The sequence below is a fragment of the Clytia hemisphaerica genome, unplaced genomic scaffold (assembly GCF_902728285.1).
Source record: "Clytia hemisphaerica strain Z4C2 unplaced genomic scaffold, Clytia hemisphaerica genome assembly, whole genome shotgun sequence".
Taxonomy (NCBI): domain Eukaryota; kingdom Metazoa; phylum Cnidaria; class Hydrozoa; order Leptothecata; family Clytiidae; genus Clytia; species Clytia hemisphaerica.
The window spans coordinates 753,684-779,600 of record NW_027104057.1 but is presented as its reverse complement, the minus strand read 5'-3'; the positions used below and the strand labels follow the sequence as shown (position 1 = coordinate 779,600).

The 25,917-nt window shown below is 34.8% G+C and overlaps 2 protein-coding genes across 3 annotated transcripts; one reads left to right on the top strand and one right to left on the bottom strand.

Moving 5' to 3' along the window:
• Window positions 1–2,127: 2,127 nt before the first annotated feature.
• On the bottom strand, window positions 2,128–24,345 carry LOC136812267 (centrosomal protein of 89 kDa-like). 2 transcript variants are annotated; one of them, XM_067068756.1, is made up of 18 exons: window positions 24,329–24,345; window positions 23,849–23,953; window positions 21,004–22,009; window positions 20,126–20,199; window positions 19,379–19,640; window positions 18,864–19,093; window positions 18,199–18,266; window positions 17,796–17,911; window positions 17,140–17,320; window positions 16,632–16,695; window positions 16,338–16,380; window positions 15,957–16,017; window positions 15,253–15,352; window positions 7,547–7,678; window positions 6,877–6,923; window positions 5,786–5,908; window positions 5,195–5,318; window positions 2,128–2,491 (listed from the first exon to the last, which is right to left on the bottom strand). In XM_067068756.1, the coding sequence occupies exons 2-17, from the start codon at window positions 23,924–23,926 to the stop codon at window positions 5,234–5,236; spliced, it is 2,670 nt and encodes an 889-aa protein (XP_066924857.1). In that variant the 5' UTR covers window positions 23,927–23,953; window positions 24,329–24,345; the 3' UTR covers window positions 2,128–2,491; window positions 5,195–5,233. The 2 variants fall into 2 exon arrangements, with proteins under 2 accessions (XP_066924857.1, XP_066924858.1); XM_067068757.1 differs by lacking the exons at window positions 21,004–22,009; window positions 23,849–23,953; window positions 24,329–24,345 and adding an exon at window positions 22,073–23,330.
• On the top strand, window positions 12,681–13,975 carry LOC136812268 (ankyrin repeat and sterile alpha motif domain-containing protein 1B-like). The gene has a single exon (XM_067068758.1). It carries the CDS (start codon window positions 12,764–12,766, stop codon window positions 13,802–13,804), a length of 1,041 nt encoding a protein of 346 aa, XP_066924859.1. The 5' UTR covers window positions 12,681–12,763; the 3' UTR covers window positions 13,805–13,975.
• Window positions 24,346–25,917: the final 1,572 nt, after the last annotated feature.

Sequence of the window (25,917 nt, the reverse complement as noted above, 5' to 3'; positions counted from 1 at the left end):
CGGTTGAAATGCTTGAAATTCTTTTTGCAATAAAGATTTCAATTTTTGAAATTCTTTTGCTCAAAGAATATTCAAATTTCAAGAGGTACATATAGGTGGCAGTTATTTATTTTTAATCAATTTTATCTAGTCTTAAAAAAATTTGTATTTTTTACGAAAAGCTGTATTATTTATAGTTGCTTTTTTGATTTTATCTGGAAGTGAAAATTACCGTCGTTTTACATAAGTTTCCCTTTCCTTCTCCTGACTTTTCCGGGATTACTCTGCTATTTTTTCCGGGATAGCTGGCATGAGATTGGAAAGGGTTTTCTTCTAAAGAAATGGAAAATCTTGTAATTACTTACGAAACTACTCAATTTCCCGTAGCTCATTTTGGTCTTTTTCCGCTAGAAAAGTGGCAAAGGAATCTTAAGTACTGGGAAATCTTATGTAAAATGACGGTAGATGACAGGTCAATTTTTGTCACACTTTGTAAAATGAGAAGGTTTTAAGAAGGGATAAACTTTGAATTTGCAGTAACCCAATTCTGTGCCGTGAAATTTTCATTTTGGGACCAACTAACTTTGTTAGTTATTCATTTTTCATCTAACCCATTTCTATAGATGGCACACGTTTTCTAAGAACTTTCATGTCGACGTTTTATTTCAATACGAAAATCTTATTCCCCTCGCTACTACGGAGGCTTCTATCTACCATTTGAAAATGTTTCACTTTCTTTCTAAAAAGAAAAAGTCGACCATTTTTTTGTTGAGATAAGCAGGTCTTAATTGAGAAATTGTTGAGATAGCATTTGCTAAGTTGGAAATTGTCGAGATAACTTCAGCTAAGTCGGAAAATGTCGAGATAACATTTGCTAAGTAGGAAATTGTCGACATAAGCGTGTTATCTCAGAAATTTCTCAGTTAAGACCTGCTAAGTCGATAAAAAAATCGTCGACTTTTTCTTTTTGGAAAAAAAGTGAAACATTTTCAAATGGTGGATAGAAGCCTCCGTACGTTACAGCTTCTCTGTTCGTATATTTTTGTATATTTGATCAGCCATTTTTTTATTATAAAGATAAAATATCATTATTACGTTAGTAACCTCCTATTTTATTACTCTCGTTTTTGTCTCCTGGAAGCCTGAAATAACAAGGGTTTCAGTTTCCTTGTGTAACTAACTTATTTATGGTTATTCATACTTAAAAAGGAGCTTGTAAAGTTTTCAGAAATCGCTGTTAATAATTTTATTTTCTCTTTTTGGAGAAATAATTAGGGAAAACTGCTTTATGACGCCATAACTGGTGTTGATGTCATAAAGTACACTAGTGTGTCCAGAATTCGAAGCTACACTCGACACAAACATAAATTTTTTCGAGGCAAGGAAATTTCGAATTATGGTATAGTGTTAGTAATGATCAAAATATGATGAAATTCAAGTTTAGACAACAGTGCCGTAGGAACCGTTTTCATATTGGGGGAGGGGGGGCTGAAGTTTAGTGACACCGCGAGGGCCAACCATGCATGTAATTTTGAAAATTTGAGCTCTTAACACTTTGTAAGGAAATGAACCTGAATTGTAAACGTACGAATACACCCCAGTCTCAGTGACCCGGGAAGTTTTGTAATCCATTGGGGTGGCTATGAAAAAAGGAAAATTTCATTAGGTTTGAATTTGAGATGTCAAAAACACACTGGGGTGAGAACTTTTAACTCAATTTTAGGGGACGAGATGGAGTTTTTACAAGCTTTTATTTGATTTGGTTGGTCGTTAACCAGTAGTAAAACAATTTTGTTACTTTTTCTAAAGAATGTGTCATTTTTATCACTTCAAATAAATAATTAGTAAAGTATCTAAATTTTAGCGAGGCTGGTTTTCATTGAGTTCATTGACGAGATTTGTTTTTTTTCTTCTTTTTTACCGTTTTGACCTAATTGATATGAATATTGATCGGGGTAAGACCATAATAAGTTTTGATCAGGGTAGGTAATTTCAATTAATTTTGACCGGGTTTAATCATTATCCTACCGGTGATTAAAATTAAGCCATCTTTGGCAAATATTTTTAACCGGGTTTAACGGGGCGGATCAGACCGGGTCATTGATACTGGGGTGTACAGTGTATATAGTTACAGAGGTAAAACGAGGGTTAAAATTTTTAGAGTTGTGTCCCAACTGCAGGGATGAAGATTTTCAATGTATTTACGGTTCATACAATATGAACAAAATTCGTTTATGTACAAAAAATATGCCATTAAAAATTAAAAAAAATTCATTTTCAGAATGTCATAAATTCTGAGATAGCAAATGTTAAATTTTTAAATGTTAAAAAGCATCGAAGAGTCTTAACTTTCGTTGGCAATAAAAAAATGGTCGCTTCCAATCCCTTTTGATTGAAGATGAAAACATTGAAATGCTTTATGCTTGTCATACTTTATCCATGGATTTGATGACACATCAATGGACCAACGGTCGCACTTGTTAACGCAAATTCTCAAATGACCAAATTTCATCTAAAGATAAGAAAATATGAATTTGAGATACATATACCCACAGATCTCTGTAAAGCCAGAAAGGCTGGATGGCAACTTTAAGCTTTCTCTAGCAAAAACAAGTGATACTTTGATGGACCTACCTGGATTATGCATTTAACACGTTTATAAGTTAGGTCACGTTTTTTTAGCTGAAATATACCCCAAAATTTTTTTCTCCAAAAATCGGGCTCCGTCACATTTGAGGGTTTATAATTATGAATCTTTATGCAAAAAATCGTAGAAAATGAAAGAGCCAATCAATCTAATACCTAAGTAATTGATAATGTGCTTATAAAAAAATATCGAATTTGGCCAGTTTTTCTATAAAAACATGCCAAACAACCAAAATTTCCTGTCTAAACACTCGTGAGAAAAGAAAAACATCTATCTCATAAAAAAATTGAGTAATTTGACTAAGAAACATTGATGATGTATGCTTATTAATAGTGATTCTTATAGATAAACATGCGTTTTTGAGCCAACAAATTTTTTTTGCAAAAATCTGCTTAAGCCATCTTTTACCTATGATGGTACCCTACTTTTATGCAGAAAATTAGAAAAAATTAATGATCCAATTTTTCACAAGTCTAAAAAACCTGTTTTTTAGCCGTTTTTTGGCCCAAATTTGCCCAAAAACATTTTTTTTCGAAAATCGGGTTCTGTCACATTCAAGGGTTATTAGTTATGCATCTTTGTGTAAAAAATCATAAAGAATGAAAGAGCCAATCTCGAGAAAAGCCAATACCTAAGTAATTGATAATGTGGTTATAAAAAAATATCGAATTTGGCCAGTTGTTCTATAAAAAAACGCCAACCAACCCAAATTTCCTGTCTAAACACATATATTCTTCAAAAGTAAGCCCTCTTGAGCAGATAAAAACATCTATCTCATAAAAAATTGAGTAATTTGACTAAGAACATTGATGAATGCTTATTAATAGTGATTCTTATAGATAACATGCGTTTTTTTTGAGCCAACAAAATTTTTTTGCAAAAATCTGCTTGAGCCATTTTATACCTATGATGGTACCCTACTTTCGTGCAAAAAATCAGAAAAAAAATTAATGATCAAATTTTTCACAAAGTCCAAAAAACCTGTTTTTTAGCCGTTTTTTTTTGGCCCAAATTTGCCCAAAAACATTTTTTTTTTTCGAAAAATCAGGTTCTGTCACATTCAAGGGTTTATAGTTATGCATCTTTGTGTAAAAAATCATAAAGAATGAAAGAGCCAATCTCGAGAAAAGCCAATACCTAAGTAATTGATAATGTGCTTATAAAACAATATCGAATTTGGCCAGTTTTTCTATAAAAAAACGCCAAGCAACCCACATTTCCTGTCTAAAAACACACATTATTCTTCAAAAGGTAAGCCCTCTTGAGCAGAAAAAAACATCTATCTCATAAAAAAATTGAGAGTAATTTGACTAAGAACATTGATGTATGCTTATTAATAGTGATTCTTATAGATAAACATGCGTTTTTTGAGCCAACAAAATTTTTTTGCAAAAATCTGCTTGAGCCAATTTATACCTATGATGGTACCCTACTTTCGTGCAAAAAATCAGAAAAAATTAATGATCAAATTTTTCACAAAGTCCAAAAAACCTGTTTTTTAGCCGCCTTTTTTTTGGCCCAAATTTGCCCAAAAACATTTTTTTTCGAAAATCAGGTTCTTTCACATTCAAGGGTTTATAGTTATGCATCTTTGTGTAAAAAAATCATAAAGAATGAAAGAGCCAATCTCGAGAAAAGCCAATACCTAAGTAATTGATAATGTGCTTATAAAAAAATATCGAATTTGGCCAGTTTTTCTATAAAAAAACGCCAAGCAACCCACATTTCCTGTCTAAACACACATATTCTTCAAAAGTAAGCCCTCTTGAGCAGAAAAAAACATCTATCTCATAAAAAAATTGAGTAATTTGACTAAGAACATTGATGTATGCTTATTAATAGTGATTCTTATAGATAAACATGCGTTTTTTGAGCCAACAAAATTTTTTTGCAAAAATCTGCTTAAGCCATCTTATACCTATGATGGTACCCTACTTTCGTGCAAAAAATCAGAAAAAATTAATGATCCAATTTTTCACAAAGTCCAAAAAACCCGTTTTTTAGCCGTTTTTTGGCCCAAATTTGCCCCCAAAATTTTTTTTTCGAAAATCGGACTCCGTCACATTTTGGGCATTGCCATTTTGCATCATTGTGCAAAAAATCAGAAAAAACTAATGAGCCAATCTCGAAAAAAGCTGGTAACTAACGGACGGACGGACAGACGGACAAAGGTTAATTTATAGGACCTCCACCGGGGTAGGTCCAAAAATTAGAGCAACATTTTGACTTTTTAAATTTCGTGATGGATAGAATCTAGCATTTTAATTTTTTCGGAGCGCGAGATCAAAAAAAGTAGGCGGCAAACGCTATTTCGCATCTCTCAAACCAGTGAAATGGCTTGTTTTCACGTGATTTCTTTGGTAGGAAATCCTACCAAAACTTGCTTCATTTTTCGATAAAGGCTGCGGATCTAGCCCTTCGGGCTTTACAGATCTGTGCATGAACCCTACAGTCTACTAAAACAAAATACAATCTTCCTATTCACTTGGGAAAGAAGACTTGAGAAGACCTATTCAGGTATATCGATTCCTACTGCTTTGGGGGATTTAACAAAAATATAGAACTTACTTTCTTCTATAATCCTGATCTTTTTTGCGCATGCGTGTGTCACCTTCTGCCATCGTAACCACGTATCGTTTTGTAGGGAGGATGTAATGAATTCCACATCTCATCTAAACGCAATTCTGTCATTCTACGAGAAAGAAGAAGGGTGAAAATATTGATAACATTGGCTTTGGCTTTTCTGTTTCCGCTACCTATACCTACCAAAGGAATGGGAAGTACATATCTATTTGTACCTTCATAAATAATCATGGTTTTTATTTTTTCGAGAGAACAGAGGATTTCCATATTTTATTGTTCCATAATGGAAGCTACCGTTCGAATTTGTAGAGGCAATCCCTTTCGCAAAAATTGAACGTTTTGCTTTAATAATGATGGAAGTTCCGTAACTTAAAAGAACATGAAAAACCTCTATATGTACCCTCAAAAACCCTCCAAAACCTAATACCGGTTTATAAAACCATTCGCTAGAAATTCAGGTACATGATGAAAGCCTAATCTAGAATATTTCAAGAGTAAACATCAGATTTGTGTACACATAAATTCTCCGAAAATGAGTGTGTCCGAAAGTGGCTAATCTACCGAAAGAAATCTTACTCTTTGTCTGTTTGCATTTTCTCAATGAATCTTTGTTTTTCACGAACAACATTACGTAATCCTTTCAATTCGTCTTGATATTGTGTAATGATACCGCTGACCTCTTCCTCTTGATCAACAATGCTGAAGAAAATCGAACAAAAGACATATATTTTAGAAAACGAACTCCAAACTTTAGATTCTAAGAATCTCAAAATAGCAATTCCCATCTAAAGGTGAAAGCCAACCTGTTCTTGGTCAAATAGGTTCTTAGCGTAAAGTTGAAACTTTTGTAATTATGCCAAATAAAACAATACAATACCTAAACAGGCATTCTAAGAGATCTTATGAGATAGGAGATATGAATCTTGCTCTTCCAAATGTGTAATACCCGTCGCCCTACGTCACTTCCGTTCTCTAAAATTCCTTGAGTGACCGTAGCAAAAGTGTGGAGTATTTGGCTACGGTTACCAAAATCAAGAATTTAATGCCTGACAGAGTCATAAGTTTCCAAAATGTTATTATTGGGTCTCTGCTTAATGCTCAGCAATTAAAAAGACAAGGATCAAGGGGAAGTGGAGCAATCCAGGAAGAAAGAGTGGCGCTCTATCCTTTCTTTGAGTATAGATAGCTATCGAAAGAAGAGCCAGACTGCAGGTCACCTCCGACTGCGGTAACAGACTTATAATAACTCCTTAACATTATTAAGAATCAAAATCAACAATAATCGGAAGGAATTCTTTCATTAAACCAAAAAAGTACAAAATTAACAATCACAAACAGTCGGGACCACTACATGGAAAAGGCAACTATTACCTCAACGAAATGGCTAGACTTTCCAAATCGGGAAGTTCACCAGTTTCCCAATCGGGAAATATCAGGCAATTAGAATCTTCCCTATTTGGAAACTTTTTCTCGATCGGGAAAAAAAAAATTTACTTTGTTTACAAAAACTTTATTTCCCGTTCGGGGACGATGAAAATTTCTTGACCAAAACGGGAAAAAGAAAAGTGATGAAATTTTCAATCTGGAAACAGTTTCCTTTTTCATGTAGTGGTACCGAATGACAAACACGAAATGAAAAAAATGAAATCCTCCATAGATAAACTTACTGTTGTTTGATTTTACCGAATTGATTTTTCCTACGCTCTTTGGTGTTCTGTGGAAACAAGAGAGAAAACAATCAGAACATTATAGTAGAGGAACAATAGCATCCATGGCAATTTCTGTCATTTTCGTTGAATTTAACTTTTAAAAATCGCCAATTCACATGCAGTTACGTCCACGAAAGATGCTACTGGTCCTTAGGGTTGGCAACCTATTTTCAGTACTGCAGATTTATAATAAGCCATGTGCCAACGACTCAAAAAAGGAATACACATTTTGCTATCAAGCAATCGAACCTGAAAAGCTAGGTTTACATGAAATTATGCAAGGTATTGTCCATATTTTTTACTTTAAGAAGCAGAAACTTTCGCGGGCAGAAACTTTCGCAAGGTTACAAAATCGTGAAATTTCGTGAATTTAACTTTCGCGAATTTTACTTTTTGAACGAATCATTTCATTATGCAGGTAAAAAAACACAAAAACTGAAAACTGAGTATAAAATTGCAAAAAAAGCGTATTTTTTGCGGAAAAAAACTTTCTCGTAATTTCTTAATTGGCAGAAACTTAAAGTATACATCGGCCATTTCAGGGTCAAAAGGAATCACAGAAAACCACGCTCTGATAACGACTTTGTGCTGATCCAAAAGTTTAGCGCAATAAATCACAAGAGAGTACCTTTAATTCGCGACGAAGTTGTTGTAGTGTAGCATCGTCTTTGTGTATTTGATGAAGCGCATCTTGTGTTTTTTCGCGTTGTGATTCAACCATGACGGCCATTTGTTGTTTCTCTAATGCCGTCTTTTCAGCCTGAAATATTGAAGCTCCAACATATAGAATGGCATTTTTTTCGAGCCTACAACTTTGAAACAGACCTGTTATTTAGTCAAATCGACTTCTAGTTTGTTACTTATCCACACGTGCCAGTATCGTGTCTTTCCTCAACGTTTTTGGGACCAATTAAAGAGTCAGTCAATTCTACGAGAAAAAGTCACCCTACAACGGACCAGAGGTTCAAGAAAAAAAGATGCTGCCGCTCGCTGTTGTCGTATTCTTTTCCTTTGATTTCGGCGCCCGATGAAGAAGTTCGGCTGTATAGCTTTTGAGTAAAAAGGACGGCCGAAAATAAAATGGAGTAACATGTAGGTTAATAGGTAAAAGGAAAAATTCTTTGAATAAAACTTTGAAAAGAGAGACTTGGAAGCTGAAGCTTAGTGAAGCATGCCGGAAACATGGGACCAATCACCTTTTAGGGCTTTTGTCTCCCTCAAAATTTATATATTAACAGTTGATTGCAACCACTTGTGGCATAGATTTTTATGGCACATAGAACCTCTTGGTATTTTGATTTAAAGTGAGAAAAATCGACTGATAATTTTTTCAGTTTTAAAATAATTTTTTGTAAAGACGTCGTAATTTCATAATAGGGCGCCATTTTCGAAAAATATATCATAAGTTCGAAATCTAATAAAGTGCTACGACATCTGTTACGCCAGATTTTCACTATGATAATCCTCAATGTTGATTTGCTGTTAATAAATCATTTCTATACTACCATTCCTATTAAATCTCATAATGACCTAATTAATCGAACCCATTCTAATCGAGCTTGATAAAACTCCATCGAACGATTAAGAACATTTACAATTTTAAAAGCAGTAGGAGTTCGATTAATTCGGCTAGCAAAAAAATTCGATTAGTTCGATGATTTCCAACCCTCACCTCTTCAATCACTTGCAAAGATTTTATCGCCGCACGCATGATCCTTGAAAAGTTACCATTTTGACGATACTCGGACTGAATTTATAACCAGAAAATTATCTATCCAGAATAAAATCACCACGTTGTCCCTTTCGAGATACTACGGCCTAGCATAACAGCCGTGATGGCGTTGAGAGGATACAGGAAGTGTGTAATCCGTTATCGGAAGAAATTTCCCGATTAACATTCCGAACTTGGCTTTGGAAACAAGAGTTGATTTCGTAGAGGGAAAGAGCTTATCGAACAAAATTGGGTTATCGTACTTGATAACAATCACCATTTCTTTAATCTAAGAGTCCCATTAGTTCGTTAATCAAAATTTAATTGTTCGGTGAATCAAGTTCGATCAAGACCGGTTCGATTAGTTCGACTGATCGGGTCTTGTCTATACCTAGAATTTTAGAATTCCAAGAGCCTATTAATTTCTTTCCTTTCGGCAAAAAGTTTTTAATTTTGATAAAATATCAATGCTTATGGAATTACTTGTATCACTTACAAAACTAATTACAAAGAATGCCATTACAATTATAATAAGTCTAATTTAGTACAGTCTTAATGGGGTTTTGACCCGGGGGGGACACTCAAGGTAAATTACCATACCTGAGGCCCTTCTTAAGGGTATATTTTCCAAGCTTCCCAACGTGCACCGTAAGGATCGAAATCAGCATAGATGAGAAAAAGTACACTCAAAGGGTGTAAAATTTCGAAAATCTGACCATATTTTGCCTGAAAATGGTCAAAAAATTCAAGAAAATGTACCGTAAGGGTCGATTTTTCGCTCAAATTTGCTCATATTTTGTAAAATTTTCTCTGCACTATAAGGGTCCGATTTCAAAGGCTTAATTTTGGGCCGCACGTATTTCGTTTTGGAATCGAGTGCCCACGGGGGTTTTGATGATTAAGTTATTGTCGCATTGAAACTCGATTGAAATTATAAGCCTGGCATCGGATACATGGAGTTCAAAGTTTACTAGTTCTTGAAATAAGATCAACAAAGGAGCGTAAATCGGAATGGGCTTTTCCAGAAAAAAACAACCGTATACCCCCTGTTGAGGAGGTCCATTTCCGTTCCAACAGGGTAAGGTTTGATATGTGGCGGAATTCCATAGGGATACAAAAATCTGTCAAAAATAACTGGAATTCCATGGGGGTAGTCTTTTAAATCCTACTAAAATTCAGAATTCCAGAGGGGTTTAAGCCTGAAATTGCCTGGAATTCCAGGGGGTTGCAGCATTTCCAGCCACAAAATGATGGACCTCCTCAACAGGGGGTATACGGTTTTTTTCTGGAAAAGCCCAATAATTACTTACATTTTTGTATGTTCAAGGAGTTTAAAGGAGGAGTCACTTAAGAAAAATAAATTGTTTTTTTTACTTTCAAAGACAACTTTATGAGTTTTGCTGCACTGGGTATCAAGCAAAGAAAATAGATACATATAATATATAAGAGTTAAAACACAGATAGACCGCATAAAAGAATGAGAGATGATTTAATAAACAGTTACACTGTGGGTGTTTCGTTGTACATAGCCTGAAATCCTCGCACTCCTCGTGTGACAGATACTGCGCTTAAAGACAAGGCTTCGCAGCTATCAACATGGTTCAAACAAAACAGGCATCTCGACTAAAGGGTATGTATATAATTTGTCAAATTCGAATGAGTCCTCTGGAAAGGTCTATCGAGACTAGTTGGATAAGTTGATTCTTTAGATCTGAAGCTTTATTTAACAACCTTTGTCTCGCATAAAGCTTGTTTGTTTATTTACAAAAGCATTGTTATCCTATAGTCCATTATTATATCCAACCCTTGTTTAGAAGACACAATAATTTGGGTTCAGCTCAACCTCATTTTAGTTATTCTTAATGGCTCCGCTCTTTGCTTTCGTTTTGCTTACAAAATAAAGAAAAAATTTGTAAAAAGGAACTCGAAACTAAGAAAATAGTTCAATGCCATGATTAATTAAGATATTTTATGTCTTTCATACATGAAAAGTGATTTCGAGTAATGCTTTTCATCCAAGGATTTCTGTATACAATCAAAACGATAATGTGATTTTGGAGCTTCGCAGACAAAACCGTTTGGATTCTAAAGATCTTATCGGAGTTTTTCATTTTTCTAAAAAAGCGATGCATTGTGGGATTGTTTCGGGAGCATTACAATAGAAATCTCTTAGGAATTCCTCGAGGGAATTATAGTGAGAGCCACTATGTTCTAAAAGTATCCTTCGTGTGCACAGAGTTGTTAAAAGCAAACTAAATTTTTTAAATGATCAATTAGGTCCATAAGATCACAAAAACGAGTGGTGAGAAAAATTTTGACCATTTTGCTGGTCCCCATGTGACGTCATCACTTTTGCTGGGGCTTGAAAATGAAAGTGAAAATTAGAAGCTCATATATGGCTCAAATGAAAGATATTTATCCAAGGATTCCAAAAAATATCACAACATATACCTGAAAATCAATATTTGAGAAGCTATGAAGGAAAATAGCTTGAAAAATGACGTCATCGATGACGTCATCGACAATAAAAAAATCGTCGAAATCGAAAAATTTTCGTTTCGTTTGAAAGAGGACCATCTAGTGAACAAAAAATATTACTACAAAAAAATCTGAATTACTCCTTAAAAGCCCCTGTCAGCAAATTTGTAATTCATTAAATTTGCCTGTGAAAGGTTAGCTTCGGGCACGCCCAGGAATCTTTAAAAAGCTTGAGAGTCAAGTCAAACGCATTTCACAGAATAATTTCCTATCAAGTGAAATTCAAGGTTTTCAGTAGTAATATTTTTTGTTCCCAAGCAGGTCCTCTTTCAAATGAAACAAAAATTTTTCGATTTCGACGATTTTTTAATTACCGATGACGTCGTCATCGATGACGTCATTTTTGAGCTATTTTCCTTCATAGCTTCTCAAATATTGATTTTCAGGTATATGTTGTGATATTTTTTGGAATCCTTGGATAAATATCTTTCATTTGAGCCATATATGAGCTTCTAATTTTCACTTTCATTTTTAAGCCCCAGCAAAAGTGATGACGTCACATGAGGACCAGCAAAATGGTCAAAATTTTTCTCACCACTTGTTTTTGTGATCTTATAGACCTAATTGATCATTTAAAAAAGTTAGTTTGCTTTTAACAAGTCTGTGCACACGAAGAACATTGTAGCTCTCACTATTATATTGTAATACCCCCAAAACAATCGCTTAGTACTAGTAATCGTATGGTTTGGAGTGCAATTAACGATTAATCACGAGTAACAAAGGAGAAAAGAGTAATTTGCACGAGTCCGAAGGACGAGTGCAAATTACGGTATTTTCTCCTTTGTTACGAGTGATTAATCGTTAATTGCACGACAAAACATACGATTCCGAGGTAATCGTCAGTAAATAATCATTAGTAAATCATAGGTTTTTTTGTAAACATTCGAAAACCTCCTTTTTTTCTTTTGTTTAAAAAGAAAACATTGCAGTGTAATTTTTCTTTGTTTTCAATTAAAAGAAGCTATTGTAACGTAACATTTCTTTGTTCTTTTTTATATTGAAGAAAAAAAATGTCTTTGTTTTTTATTATATAGTAAAAAAAAATCTCTGACACAGGACTTGGGAGAGAAAAGAATAAGGGGACAAAAGTGTCCCCCCGCCGAAGAGTGCAAAAAGTGGTAATAGTGCAATTAACGATTAATCGCACTCCTCTAAACCAATCAGATTCGAGTAATTTTGCACGGCTGACGATTAAAAAAAATAACTCCGATAAGGTCTATTGGAGTAAGAAGTTAAGGTGTAATTCTTAAACCACAGTTTAAATCTGTGATGAAAGATAAATAAACCACTCTCTTATCCTCGATAGGTTTTTTTGCGAAACAGTCAGCCCACCGAGCTCTTACTTTGTTAACTACTGTTAGCCATTAAAGACACATGTCTGTATAGAGAGCTCTGATTTAAACAGATGTGGGTTGATAAAATGTTAAGAGCGAGATTGCAACTTATTTCTTTGAGTCAGCTTTGCACATACAATCGTTCGTCTGATTGAAATATAGAGTTTCGTAAAAAAAGCACTCGAAACTGTAAATAGTTCAAGATTTTATATTACTTTGGAGACTTCTTTCACAGATTCGACAATAGAAATCTTAACCAATCATGAGGCGTATTTCAATAGGTGCTGACAGACGGCGCTACATCGTAACCTTGGAAGCCATCGATGCTAACGACATCCCTTCGTTTAAATCTAATTTTTCACGTCTCAAAGACTTTAATAAACAAATCGAACTATCAAATTATGGAGAACCTACAACCATATTATGTAGGGCGGCTCTATCGGGCCGTAAGGAGATTTGCGAGATTATTTTACAAGCGCCCGGAATCAATATCCACCAAACGGACGGGAAAGGCGCCACACCCTTACAACTCGCCATGGATTTTAAACAACTTCAAACAGCTGAGTTTTTGATTGAGAAAGGAGCGAACCCGATTTTCGATGATAAACGAACAGCTCTACATTTAGCAGCGGAAATCGGGAATACCGGAATCATAAATGCTGCTTTGACGAAAGGAATCAGTCCGGATATTACGGATAAAGACGGAAACACCGTATTACATATAGCGGTAATGAATGGAGAAGTCCACGTCGTTCAAATGCTCTTGGGGTTTGGAGCAGATTCTAAGATTCAAAATGAAGTTGGTGTTCGACCTCTTGAAATCTTGAACATGTCGAATACCATTAAACCGGAAAAGGCTACTGCTTTACGGAATTTGTTAGATACGGAACGAAGGCGAAGTAGAATAAGCTCACATTTGGGTGATATCCAAGAGGAAGCCTCAAAAGAAGCTCTCCTAGATGATCCTGAAGAGGATGAAGTTTTCGTTAGCAAAGAAGAGAAAAAGTTGGGCCAACTCAAAGAAAAAGTCGAAAAAATAGACGAGAAAATAACCATTTATCAAGAGGAGGCGACCAGTCTACAAGAGGAGATTGAGAGACAAAAACAACAGGTTTTTAAGCTAGCTAAACGCCACCGTGAGGTGATGAAGAAATTGAAAGATAAACGAGCCGAGAAAAACAAAGTTCAGAAAAAAATAAACAAACTCGAAGGGAAAGGTGGGAGCTCATCTTGGACAAGATTTATCCCTTTTGCAGGATCTTTTACATCCAGATTAAGGCTAGCTTTGCCGTGTTGTTATTAAGTGAAGGAATATTATATCTGACTATTACAGTCAAGTTTGTTATGGCTGGCAATGTAATAATATGCTATACACGGACATCATTATAAAAGACTTCACTCAGAAATATTTCAAATATTGAATTTTTTAGTTATATTCGAAAATACTTTTTTCCTAAGATTGCTTTTTCATGAAGTTTCTGTTTAGTTGAGCTATTTCGAAAGTATGTCTTCATTTCCAAGGTTCCGATAACATAGACACCTCTTATACCTTGAGCGCTCTCTAGGGAGACAATTAGAGTTGATTTTCGTTAAAAATCTTAAGACTAATGCTTGGCGAATCAAAACTAAAGTCTGTCCAGATATAATTGGCAGTGGAAACAAGAATGCCTGTAACTTTTGATAGTCAAATATAATTATGGAATTTTTTTTTGCTTGTTTCAGAGAATCTAAGCGCTATATTTGAATGTATTTTTGGTTGAAAAATTCGCGATTTTTAGCGGTTAAATTTGCGATTGCTAAAATTGAGCTTTTTTTCTACTTATGCTGTAACATTTATTTTTACACCAGTGGTAGTTCAACCTTAGGTTAAGAAGTTTGTTAAATTTCAAGGCGAACAGAAAAGTCCTTCGGAAGATATGGGACCCGAAATACCCCTCAGTAGCACTTTTCTGTGAAATATCAAATCTCCAACTTATTACTAAAAACAGGGGTAATGACATGATAAAACAGTTTTTCGATCATAACACATGTTACGATCTCTTTAATGACCTCATAGCCAAACTGTGTTTAGTGTTTTGGGAATTAGCAAAGTTCTTTAATGACTTAAAAATAGCAAAGGCAATATAAGTTCATGCTTATCTTTTCCATAAAAACAATTATACTGTGATTTACACTTCGTTTCGAAATAATCAATGATACCAATAATACCAATGCACCAACACTCAACACTTTCCAACTTTTAATTGCACTGTTCAAAAAAGATAACATAACCCCCGTTTTCAGTAATAAGTTGGAGATTCGATATTTCACAGAAAAGTGCTACTAAGGGGTATTTCGGGTCCCATATCTTCCGGAGGACTTTTCTGTTCGCCTTGAAATTTAGCAAAATTCTTAACCTAAGGTTGAACTACCACTGGTGTAAAAATGAACGTTATAGCATAAGTAGAGAAAAAGCTCAATTTTTACAATCGCAAATTTAACCGCTAGAAATCGCGAATTTTTCAACCAAAAATACATTCAAATATAGCGCTTTTGATTCTCTGAAACAAGCAAAAAAAGTTTCCATAATTATATTTGACTATCAAAAGTTACAGGCATTCTTGTTTCCACTGCCAATTATATCTGGACAGACTTTAATAATTAATTGTCCAAATGTTTCAAAACGAAAAAAAAAAAATTCCTTCAAAGCATTTCAAATTTCAGATATTCTACTTGTAATACAATTAGACATTTTAAGAAAAAGAAACTTACGAGCTTTAAGACTTCAGAAAGAGTTCCTTTGGTTGTCGATTCTTGTTGAGCCAAAGTTTGAAGTTCATTCATGCAATAGTGTAAACGTTTGTCAGAACGCCTGAAGAGAAAAATACCATAGTGCAGTGGTTGAGCATCCAGCTACGGTGCTCATTGTGTTGGTTCAACCCCCAGCCAGGTTATATCAAAGATTCTCAAAATGGTACTTGATGCCTCTCTGCTTGATGCTCAGCAATTAACAGAAGGATCAAGGGTAAGTGGAGCAATCCAGGGAGAAAGAGTGGTGTCCTCCCCTACCTTCGGGTAGATAACTATCGAAAAAGGAGCCTTAGGGTCACCTCCGACTGCGGCCGAAGACTTACTTACTTTAGTTTAGCATTTTTATACTAAAGAACAGATTCAATTGTAGATTTTACGATAAGCTTGTCACAGGCCCTAAAAACAATCTTTTTTTTCAAAAGAATATGTACAATCAATAATACTATTTTTGAACTCGGAAGTACAACAGTTAGACTGTTATTTTCTTATTTCCTCAACTTCTAAGCTACATTAAAGGAAGGGAGCAGGACTCCATTGACACAGATCAATAAAGTTTCGTTATCACTCATTATTAGCTTCAGAAAGACTTAAGGCATGTTCTAGACAACAATGTCAAAAAAAAAAACGAATTAAGCTTTTGAAAAATGAAGTATGGAAGAGCTTACCTTAGATTTTTGTCAGCTAACTTCAATTCCAAAGTTAAACGGCTGTTTGTGGCGGTTAGATCTGCAAACAGAAAACGATAATAGATAGTTGTTGCTTAAACGAGGCTTAAATCGCTAGCAGGATTAATCAAAATCAAGTACACTCTAAACACAAAACCGATTCTTTCAACTTAGATTTGAAAAACCTCATTGAACGAATCGATTTCCTTAAAACTCAAAATCTCTTGAAATCAAGTAGTTCCTGAAAATGAAACAATTCGGCTTATTCCTGTTTTTGCCAATCTGTAAGAGTGTCAAAACTCCCCTGAAACACATACCCATCACCCTGCAAACTTTGTACCAAGGGGATACTAAAAGAATTCAAGATTTAATATTAATTACCTGTTACTTGGATAGCTAATTTCGATTTTTCGGTATTGACAGCCTGAAAAAGATATATAAGTGAAAGATGATCAAAATGATCAAAATCAAATAGTAAACTATGAATTGAGCGGAGAAATATCATAATAGCACTTTTTTATGTCTATATACCAGCAAAAATACTCAATCCAAAACTCCTTTTTAACTTGACTATTATTAAGAAATTCTATCCAATTGACCATTATTTCAAAAGCGATAGACTATGGCGAGCTCCCCTAAAAAGGGCTTCTCTCATACAAATGAATAGGATCTTACCTCAAGTTTGGAAGAAAGGTCATCGATATCCACTTTCAAATTGTTGATTTCGTTCATATAATTTCTACAGGAAAAAGAAACAGGAAATTTTATTAGACTAAGGAACTCCTCGCTAAAAAGTTTTGCAATGTAGCCATTTTTTTTAATACGAAAAATATTTTAACTATAACGTATAATGAGCACGAAATCAATATAAAGTTCAAACAAGTTTAGTTATAATTTATGCTCGATAAAAATGCAGTAATTAGCGAGTTTATGTATATGTGGTTTTCTACGACGGAGATCGTTAGTTTCTGATTTGTCTAGATCCTGACTGACTGATTGACTGAGGACGAAGGTAAATCAGTTCTTTTACCGTCCTCGGATTGTAGGTTAGAACTGTGAGCTGTTCCAAATCTCCTCAGTCAAACCACTGCCGTCAAAAGGGTAGATACATGAACTCTCTATTTGTAATAGAACCGCTGATGCCCGTAACCGAGAGATAACAAAAGGTCTGATTTTTACTTACTTATGGATTCTTTCTAGTTTAGTTTCGTGTTCAACTATCTCCACACTTCGTTCAACACGCTCGTTCAAATTTGCATATCTGTCTTGAAGAAGAGTAAGTTCGCATTCTTTCTCCGAAAGTTCTTGTTCGACGGTCTTTTTATGACGTGTGGCGCTGTTCAGTTTGGCCGTCAGACGGCTCACTAAGTAAGAGAGAGATGTAAAGAGAATCTTGATACAAACACCTACTAAACAAATTTTACATTTTGCTTGTACCATTCAACACAGCTTTATATGTAAATATGGCGGTCCATGACTACAAGTTTTTCTTTATTAGAACATCCAAAAATTTTGAAGCCTTCGAATATTCTTAACTTTTTGAGTTTGAAGCCTAAGAATGCTCTTAAAATGAGTCAATAGAGAGTCCATAAGACCTTATATGTTCTTATAGAGTTCGTTCTTATACAAAAAGGTGTAAGACATTGCGTGTGCCTTATTTCATCTCCCTGTTTCCAATCCTCTTAAATAGACCTCCGTGCTCAGTTTATCAGTTAGCCTCTCCATCTCGACATGCGATTTTTTTATCACTCTGAACGGTGTCGAGGAAAAAGCCGTGGTCGTCTGGTACAGGCAATTTATCAGTACGTTAGGTATAAAGGATAATGAAAGTCTCCGAACCTTCTGCTTGATAATTTGTACTTAAATCGTTGATGGTTTTCTTGTACAATGCTTTTTGATCTGATAGTAATTGGTTTTCTTCTAAGACCAACTTGGATTGTTCACATAAACTTTCCCTGAGAAAAGAAGAATATAGTTATAACATGCAGTCTCAGAGAAGGCAGACGAGATGGAGTTTTTATAAGATACTTTAATAATTGGTCATTTGAAGTAAAAAAAATGACGCGTTCTTTAGAAAAAGTAACAAAATTGTTTTACTGGTTAACGACCAACTAAATCAAATAAGAGCTTGGAAAAACTCCATCTGGTCCCAGAGAAGGCTCAAGAAATCATTTTTTTGTTTAAAAAACCAGGCTTCAAGAGCAAATTTAATATAAAATACGAAATACACAATTATAATTACCATTGTTCGTAGGGAACTGTTCCTTTACCAGATCGTCTTAATATGGGGAAAGCTGGTGACAGGGAGCGCTAAAAGAAAAACAATTTAGAGTTCATGACGTTATGAAGGATATCGTCATTTATGCTCCTGACTAATGACTGATAATGACTCTTCTTCGTTTTTCGAGCAAAGAAACACATAAAATGTAAAGCTTACTTAGCCTGTTCGGTAAAATATACCCCTCAAAAACGCAAAGACGGATCTCGGACTGGAATTTTATATACGATACGTATCCTCTATATCAAAACATATCAGAGGGAGTGCGTGCCATTGAGTTTAAAACCCAAAGGCCTAGAGTAGAATTGCTAACCTTTCCCAGGCAACAAAAAGTAAAGCCACTTATTTCCCATCCAGAACACGCATAGAACGCGCCGCAATCTTGACGAAGAATTGTACCTAGCGGTTCCTTTGTTTTTGAGGACTGGATTTTTCTAGCGATAGATTTTACTTTCAATCCAGCGTTTGTGTAAAAACCACGCACGAGCGTTCTGGATGGGAAATAAGTACTTCCTTTCCCATCCAGGAGTCTCGAGTCTAGCCCTTCGGGCTTGGAAGTCAATGGTGCGTGCAGCCTAATGTAAAGCCCAATACAGTCAAGTAGTAGATCGGTAAATTTAGAGCTATACCTTATTGTAAAGGTTAAGGGTTGGTTCCATGTAACTACCGTTCAAAGTTTCAGTAGCAAGAACCGATTGTTTCTTGTAATCTAACAAATCTTCATTTAATGACGTCACTTGGTTCTTCAGCGCTTCAATTTCATTTTTCATTTTTGAATCTTGGGGCGTTTGGGCGTAAAAGGATGTTTGTATTGTGGGCGTAGATGTTTTTGCGTCTCTCGGGCGAGGAGAAGACGAATCTAGAATCGTGAAAATAACTAATGGTAGTCAACTCTCTTATTCGAACCTTTATTTTTTCTGAGAATCTTAGTAATTCAAACTAAAACATAGGTAAGAAAAAAATCAACCGTTCGAATATCTTTCGAAGGAAATCTTGTTTTCTTGAAGATTTCCAAAAAGCGTCGACTGTTATTTTTTTCCTCTTATCTCAATATAATTATTGAAAACATATTGAAACGCTAACAGTTCAGTAAAAATTCAAAATAAAAGAAGTAAATAATAATTCTAAAAAAAATCAACCATACCGTTCAAGTCTTGGCTTTTATTGATTTGTGATTGATTTTTCAATTTCAAATTTTGATTCTCCTCAACTAAGGCTTTATTTAATTGTCGTAACACTTCCCGATCTGCATCCAGCGTTTGAATACGTTTTTGCAAGACTTGATTATAATAAGGTTGACGTATTTGATCCAATTTTGAATTTTCCATGAGGGCGGAGGGCGGATCATCAATGATGGTGGAAGGGGCGGCAACAGTACTACTGTCCACTAATTGTTCTTGCAATATCTGAAAATGTAATTTATAAGGGTTATTTGTTTGAAATTTAGATTTACCATCCAGTGTACCACTTTATGTTGACTTCATTTTGTTAAAATGAAAAGAGTATTTTTTTTTCATAACAGTATTTACAAAAAAAAACAAATGTTATCACTCGATGTATCTCCTAGTCTGTACACAGATCCGACATCTTCGGCTAATTTCAAAATTCATTGCAATAGATAGGGTCTGTTGTCATTGTCTTTTTCTGATTTGATACTTTTCAAACCGACCGCTGTGATGGAGTGCGGGTGAGAGAGGGGAGTGGAAACACTCTGATACAGAGTATGTATCTCCTAGTATATTATCTGATATTCGCACGACGTGATTCTGTCAGTTTTAAAAATCAAAATATATAAATTATTTAAAAGAAGGCATTATTCAGGCGAAAACATGCATTTATCCACGAGAGTTCATCATTTTTATAGAAACATTGTATAAAATTCACTGGTTACCTCGTTATCTCTAATGATGCCACGAATAACTTTCATGTTTTTGATACCGTTCAACCTGTGATGTGGTGAATAAGCTGAGAAGAAAAATATATCAGTACATAGACACTATTTAGAAAACGTGGATATCATAACCATAGATTTATAAAGCCCGAAGGGCTAGATGTCGTGCTTTAAGCTCTTCTTAGCAAAAAAAAAAAAATGAATATTGCAAAAAATACTGCTGCTATTGTTTTCAAAAACCCGCGAAGCTTTTTATTGGTCAAGTGCTGGAATTCTTTTGTAATGTCACGTGACCTGGGTAGGATTTCCTACCTAACCTTGGAACACTTTTCAGCAAAAGCACTCCATCTAGCCGTTCGGACTTTATAAATTATGATCATAACACATTAAGATGGGCAACATTAGGTACCGTATGATGGCTAAACTTTCCCGGGGAATCTTTCCTATTCGCAGTTTACACTTTAGCGAAAAGATCAACACTCAGGGTAGGTACAAAATTTGCTTCAATTGGCTGGACAATCAGTCTCAGAATCGTTATCTGTTGTCTATGCATACATGACCAACTTTTCCCCGGCGCCAGGTATGTTTCCCCATGAATGAAAAGCCATCTTACGGTAATCTTAATTATCCAGAAGTGGCTTTGGCGTTACTTACACTCAAAAACGAGAAATTGATTAATTTCGAAGAAAATCCGTTCCCTTCAGGTAGTTTAAAAACTGTAAAAAGTGGCACTAGTTTTGGTTGCCTGTTTCTTATTTTCATGTTTTCAAGAATTTTCAAGAACTGATACACTTTAGCAATTCAGTGACGATCAATATAGGTGATATAATACCATATAAGAATGAAGTGTCAAAAAACTCTAAGATTTGGCTTAATACCTACTGACATCATGAGAGACAAAGTATCTACTGCTTTGGAAAGATAAAACAAATAAGATTGATGAAGGTTATCATATTCTTCGACTTTGCTGCTAGTGTTGTTCGGTTGATGTCTTGGTGATTCTGAAGGTTGTTGGTGATTGAATAAGTGTTCAGTATCGAAGCTTGTGTTATGGGAAGAGTTAGCTTTCCTTGGTGCTTTATTGGAGGTTATATCAAATGTGGTGAAAGGGATGTTGACTTGAGTGTACGAATCTCTAGATGGTGATCTTTCTGGAGATCTATCTGGTGTTCGTCTTGGCGATGTGTTGGAGAATACTTGATTACTAACAAATGTTTGTGAAGATTGGTCATTTAAATCGAGTTGTCTTTTAGTTGGTTGTTGTTGATTCCGTGGTGATTTCTTTAAAGCTGATTTTCTTGGTTTCGAATCTGAATTATTCAGTTGTTGGTGATAATGAGTAGTATTCTGATTCTTTTTCGATTTCTCTAGTTTTTCCATTAATTTTTCAGAGGTTATGAAGTTTGATGCTGTAATGGTACTATTCAAGGATGTAATTAGATTCTGGTTAGTGTTGTTGATTGGGGATTTTAGGTTTCGTTTGTTAACTGTTGCGTAAAGATCTTCCATTGATTTCGCGCGATCTGCTAGATAGTCTCGATCCAAGCTTTCATTTGAGGCATAGACTAAACTAGTGTTTGTTGATAATAGTTCATTATCAGGTGTTTGTAATTGTCTTTGTTGCATAACGACTTCGCCTTCGGAGATTGGATCATCATTGAGAGCAATATCGTTCAATCTTTGGAAGGATCTGTTGTTGTTTTTATCCGTTGTCAAATATTGATTCTTGCCAACACCTTTAGACGATCTCCTAGGTGAGGCATTATCGTGTTCGGTTTTGGAGGATTTGTTATTCCTTGTGCTATTAGTTGGAATTTCAAAATTCGACGTCTTTTGTGACTTGGTTTTACCAGGATTACCCGTAGATCGCCTAGGTGAAATTTTCTGAAACGAGACAGAAGAAGAGAGAAACATAGGGATTAGTATGGGAATTAAAATGGAACTTACAGTTGTTTCTTTTGTTCTTGTTTCCTTGCTGAACAAAATCATCATCGTCATCAACAAAGCTATCAAAACGACTCCGAATCTCTGGTTCCCTTGGTGTCCATTCATCTCCGTTAAAACTAAAACCACTTCCATGCGAATAATAACTTTTCTGACTTTCATTTCGCTGTACTTGCTGTTGACTCATTGGTCGATTCTGACTACCGTTGCTATGGTTACGCTCGATACGTTGACTCTGAGAACGTTGTACTGATTGGTTATCGAGATCACGTTCTCGTTGTGGGATCAAATCTCGATTATCCAAACTGGAACTTCTTTGAGGAGTTGTAGGAGTTTTAGATACTCTAATCATTGGATTTGATGATTTTTTCACATTCCCAGTACTGTTAATACGAGAATTCAATATCGGACTTGGAGATAAAAAACCATCACTTTTATTACTTTTCATGGAATCTCTTGGAACTACAGTTGCACTAGATTTTTTTGATTGCTCTACATTCGGTGTACCTTGACTTGGAGTTAATTTGCCAGCATTTTTAACCATCAAAGGTTCTTGATCTGGCGATTGAACTTTTCCCTCTGATTTAGCTTTCTCTTTTTTCAATTCACCTAAAATATCAGCTAACGATTTTTTCGGTTTCTCTGGTGATGGCATTTCTATGCCTTTCGATTTTGCTAAAGCTTTTTCAATTTGTTCTTTTGTTTTTGGTGGTTTTTTGTCTTTATCCTTCTTCTTGAAACTGTTTCTGAAGCTGCTTTTCTTTTTCTTTTTTCCACCATCCAATGCTTCTTCTTCTTTTTCCTTTCTTTCCTTTTCCTCTTTCATTCGCCGCATTGCACCTCGTGCTGCTGCCATTGTTTATATTATATTGCTCCTCCCAAATAAAGTTGTTGATTGTTGATGACTCAATTTGTTTGACCAAAAAACGTCAAGATTTGATTTTTGTATAGATTACAATTTACAAATCAAAATTACTATTTGGTTAAGATGTCACAAATTTCTTTTCAAAAACCAAAATCTTCAGTTGAATCAAACTGTCTAGCAGTATATCACTAATATACAACTTTCCAAAAAAATGAGCAACAAAATGATCAATAATCGATCAAAGGAACCAGAAACATAATGTCTGCAACATACACTTGTCAATTTCTCCCAATCAAATATTCCAAGTAACGAAAGTATGATTCAATGTTCCAGAAAATACAAAACAATTCGCTCATATAAGTAATGTTTCTGATTCAAAGCTAACAAAATCACTGCATATTGACATGCTGCACTACCTTCTTCACTCTGTCTGCAAATTGAGATCATTCATTATTGATGTTAGGACTGTGCATTATAGAATCCTGAATACAAAACATTCAAAATATCTATTCATAAATCTTGAAAATCAAATAAAATGTGAAATCTATTCAATGCAATTCAAAAATGAATTCATATACCATTCATTAGAATTTGACTTGAAAGAAAGAATATGTTTGTGAAAACTATTACATTTTCATTCTGAATTGAACTGATTGAAAAAGAAATGTCAAGACTAGAAACTGTGAGCTGCTCATTTTGTCAAAGGGATTACAACAAAAATTTATAATATTCAGAAAAAAGACTGGTTTGCTCGCCTAATAAAGGAGCATAAATCTATCTGTTTTGAAGGTGTTGGCCAAAATAAAAGATGAAAAAAAATTCTTAATCATTACTGCAGACTATGTATGGACACGTCAACTTCATCCCAGGCGTAAAATCAGATATCAGGTTTTTATTAAGGAAAGTGTTCTTACCATGTCTTGAATGGATGCATACATTGCATCATCTTCCATTATATTCTTTGATGGCAGTGGAGGTCTATCTTTCACCATAATCCCAAATGGCTCATATTTTTATTCCTAACATTGGAATTGATCTAATATTTGAATGATTCAAACAGTACAGTATAACATTAAGTGATTTTAAGTGATTTTTATGAAACTTGCAAAGAATTCAGAAAAAATTAGTATAAAAAAATCTTTTTTTAGCTTTCTAGTATTCCATGGTATTAGGAGATTTAAAGATAGTTGCTATGAAGGAATTAGACAAGGCAATATACCACTACACTAAGTTACGGTATCAAAAAATTTTGGAGGCAATATGGTATTTAGATTAAAGGGATACAATCAAATGAGGTTATTTTCATAAGTGAGGAGCAACAATTATCCCCTTCAAACCACAAAATTTTCTGATCATTAAAATTAATTAAAAAAAAGAATTTAATCAAAACAAACCTTGACTTACGAAATCCACAAATTCTACTATGATGAAATCATATATAATAAAAGCACTGCCATGCATAAATCAACCAATAGACCTTTTTTTAAAGAAGCAGCCATGTTGAATAATTATGTACTCCAGCATAAAAACAATGATATAGCCATGCATAATTACTGTATCATGCATATTTTAAAAATTATGCATCTGTATCATTGTATTTATGCTGGAGTACATAATTATTCAACATGGCTGCCTCTTTAAAAAAAGGTCTATTCAATGTTATAATGATCATGTTTCAGTGAAAACATTTAAGAAGGAGTTCATTTAAATGACGTCATCTCGCATGCGATGGTTTCCCTACCAAATCAGTTTTTTGAGTGATGAGTGTAACTCCCCTACAACTCACTGGCTTAGTGCTGCTGCGTACAGAATTTTGAGAGATTTAGAAATAGTGGACTATTGAATGGAGCGTAATTTCATAGAAACCGAACTTTTGTTTCTAGTTGATATTACTATGTATTTTTATTAATGGATGGTCTGGGTATTAGAGGTTATCGGTACTGGATATGTTTGTTACCTACTCAGAACTTATAGCTACATAATTAACTTGTGAATAACCTCAAATGATGACAATGCATTCACCAATCAGAGTAAATTAGTTTTAAAGTAGTCATTTGGGAGAACCCAACAACCTATTGACTCAGTTCAATACATATTCAATTATACTCCAGCCATTTGGGAAGGAAAAATTATTTGCTCCTTATAATGGAAATAAAACCCCAATACTTTATAGCATGTCATGCTGGAAGATTTACAGCGTTATCGCGTGCTCATTTGGGAGAATGTTAGTGTACATGACACAGCGGTTACGTAGGTGCTAAGGATAAGGTAATTTATCCTGTTTTTGTACTGTACTGACAATTGTAATATGCTAGAGCAATTTGTTAGACCATCACATTCTCCATCCTAAATTATAATTATTATATTAGCATTGCCCCCAACTGCTCTAACTTGGGACGATTGGTCGAAACATGGGATTGTTTGATATCTGGCCTGTATTTTCACTTACTGTTAAATCTCTTTGACAACAAAATTATTTTGATAACTTCAAAAATAAGTTTATCAATCATACTTTCTGTCATAACATGTCACAATAACTTTCACTGATAGCGCACCCTTTTTAACTTTTTTGTTTTCATTCAAAATGACTGGACGCCGTTTGGAGAATTACAGAATGCCTGCCGCCTAACCGCCTGTCGCCCAATGGGATTCAGTGGGATTAACAAATAACGAGTGACGTGACGTCAAACAACGCTCATCGTTTTGCCACTTATTTGTTCTTCTTCGTTCCAGACACTCATGTGTGCTCCATTACGGAACAACTTTCATATTTCAATTTAAAAGCCTACTCGATCAGTGCGAAAGAGAAAAATTGTATATATTTTTCAGTGAGGCTGGAACTTCAATTTTAGGGGATTACGATTTTACCAGCTTTTTAGCAATTTTTGCCTCGCTAACCCAAATCTCGCAACCTCTTTACCTTAAAGGAAAATCGAAATTAGAGTTTTTCAGCGTTCCGAAAAAAACGCAAAGCAAAAATCTT

What these genes read in the sequence shown, in the direction of transcription:
- LOC136812267 (XM_067068756.1), bottom strand. Translation starts at nt 23,926, where the DNA reads ATGGTGAAAGATAGACCTCCACTGCCATCAAAGAATATAATGGAAGAT. An exon ending in GTCTCTCATGATGTCAGTAG is followed by an intron (nt 20,200 to 21,003) that starts GTATTAAGCCAA and finishes TTTTCTTCTCAG; the next exon opens with CTTATTCACCACATCACAGG. An exon ending in TTCGGTAAAATCAAACAACA is followed by an intron (nt 5,909 to 6,876) that starts GTAAGTTTATCT and finishes GATTTTCTTCAG; the next exon opens with CATTGTTGATCAAGAGGAAG.
- LOC136812268 (XM_067068758.1), top strand. Translation starts at nt 12,764, where the DNA reads ATGAGGCGTATTTCAATAGGTGCTGACAGACGGCGCTACATCGTAACC.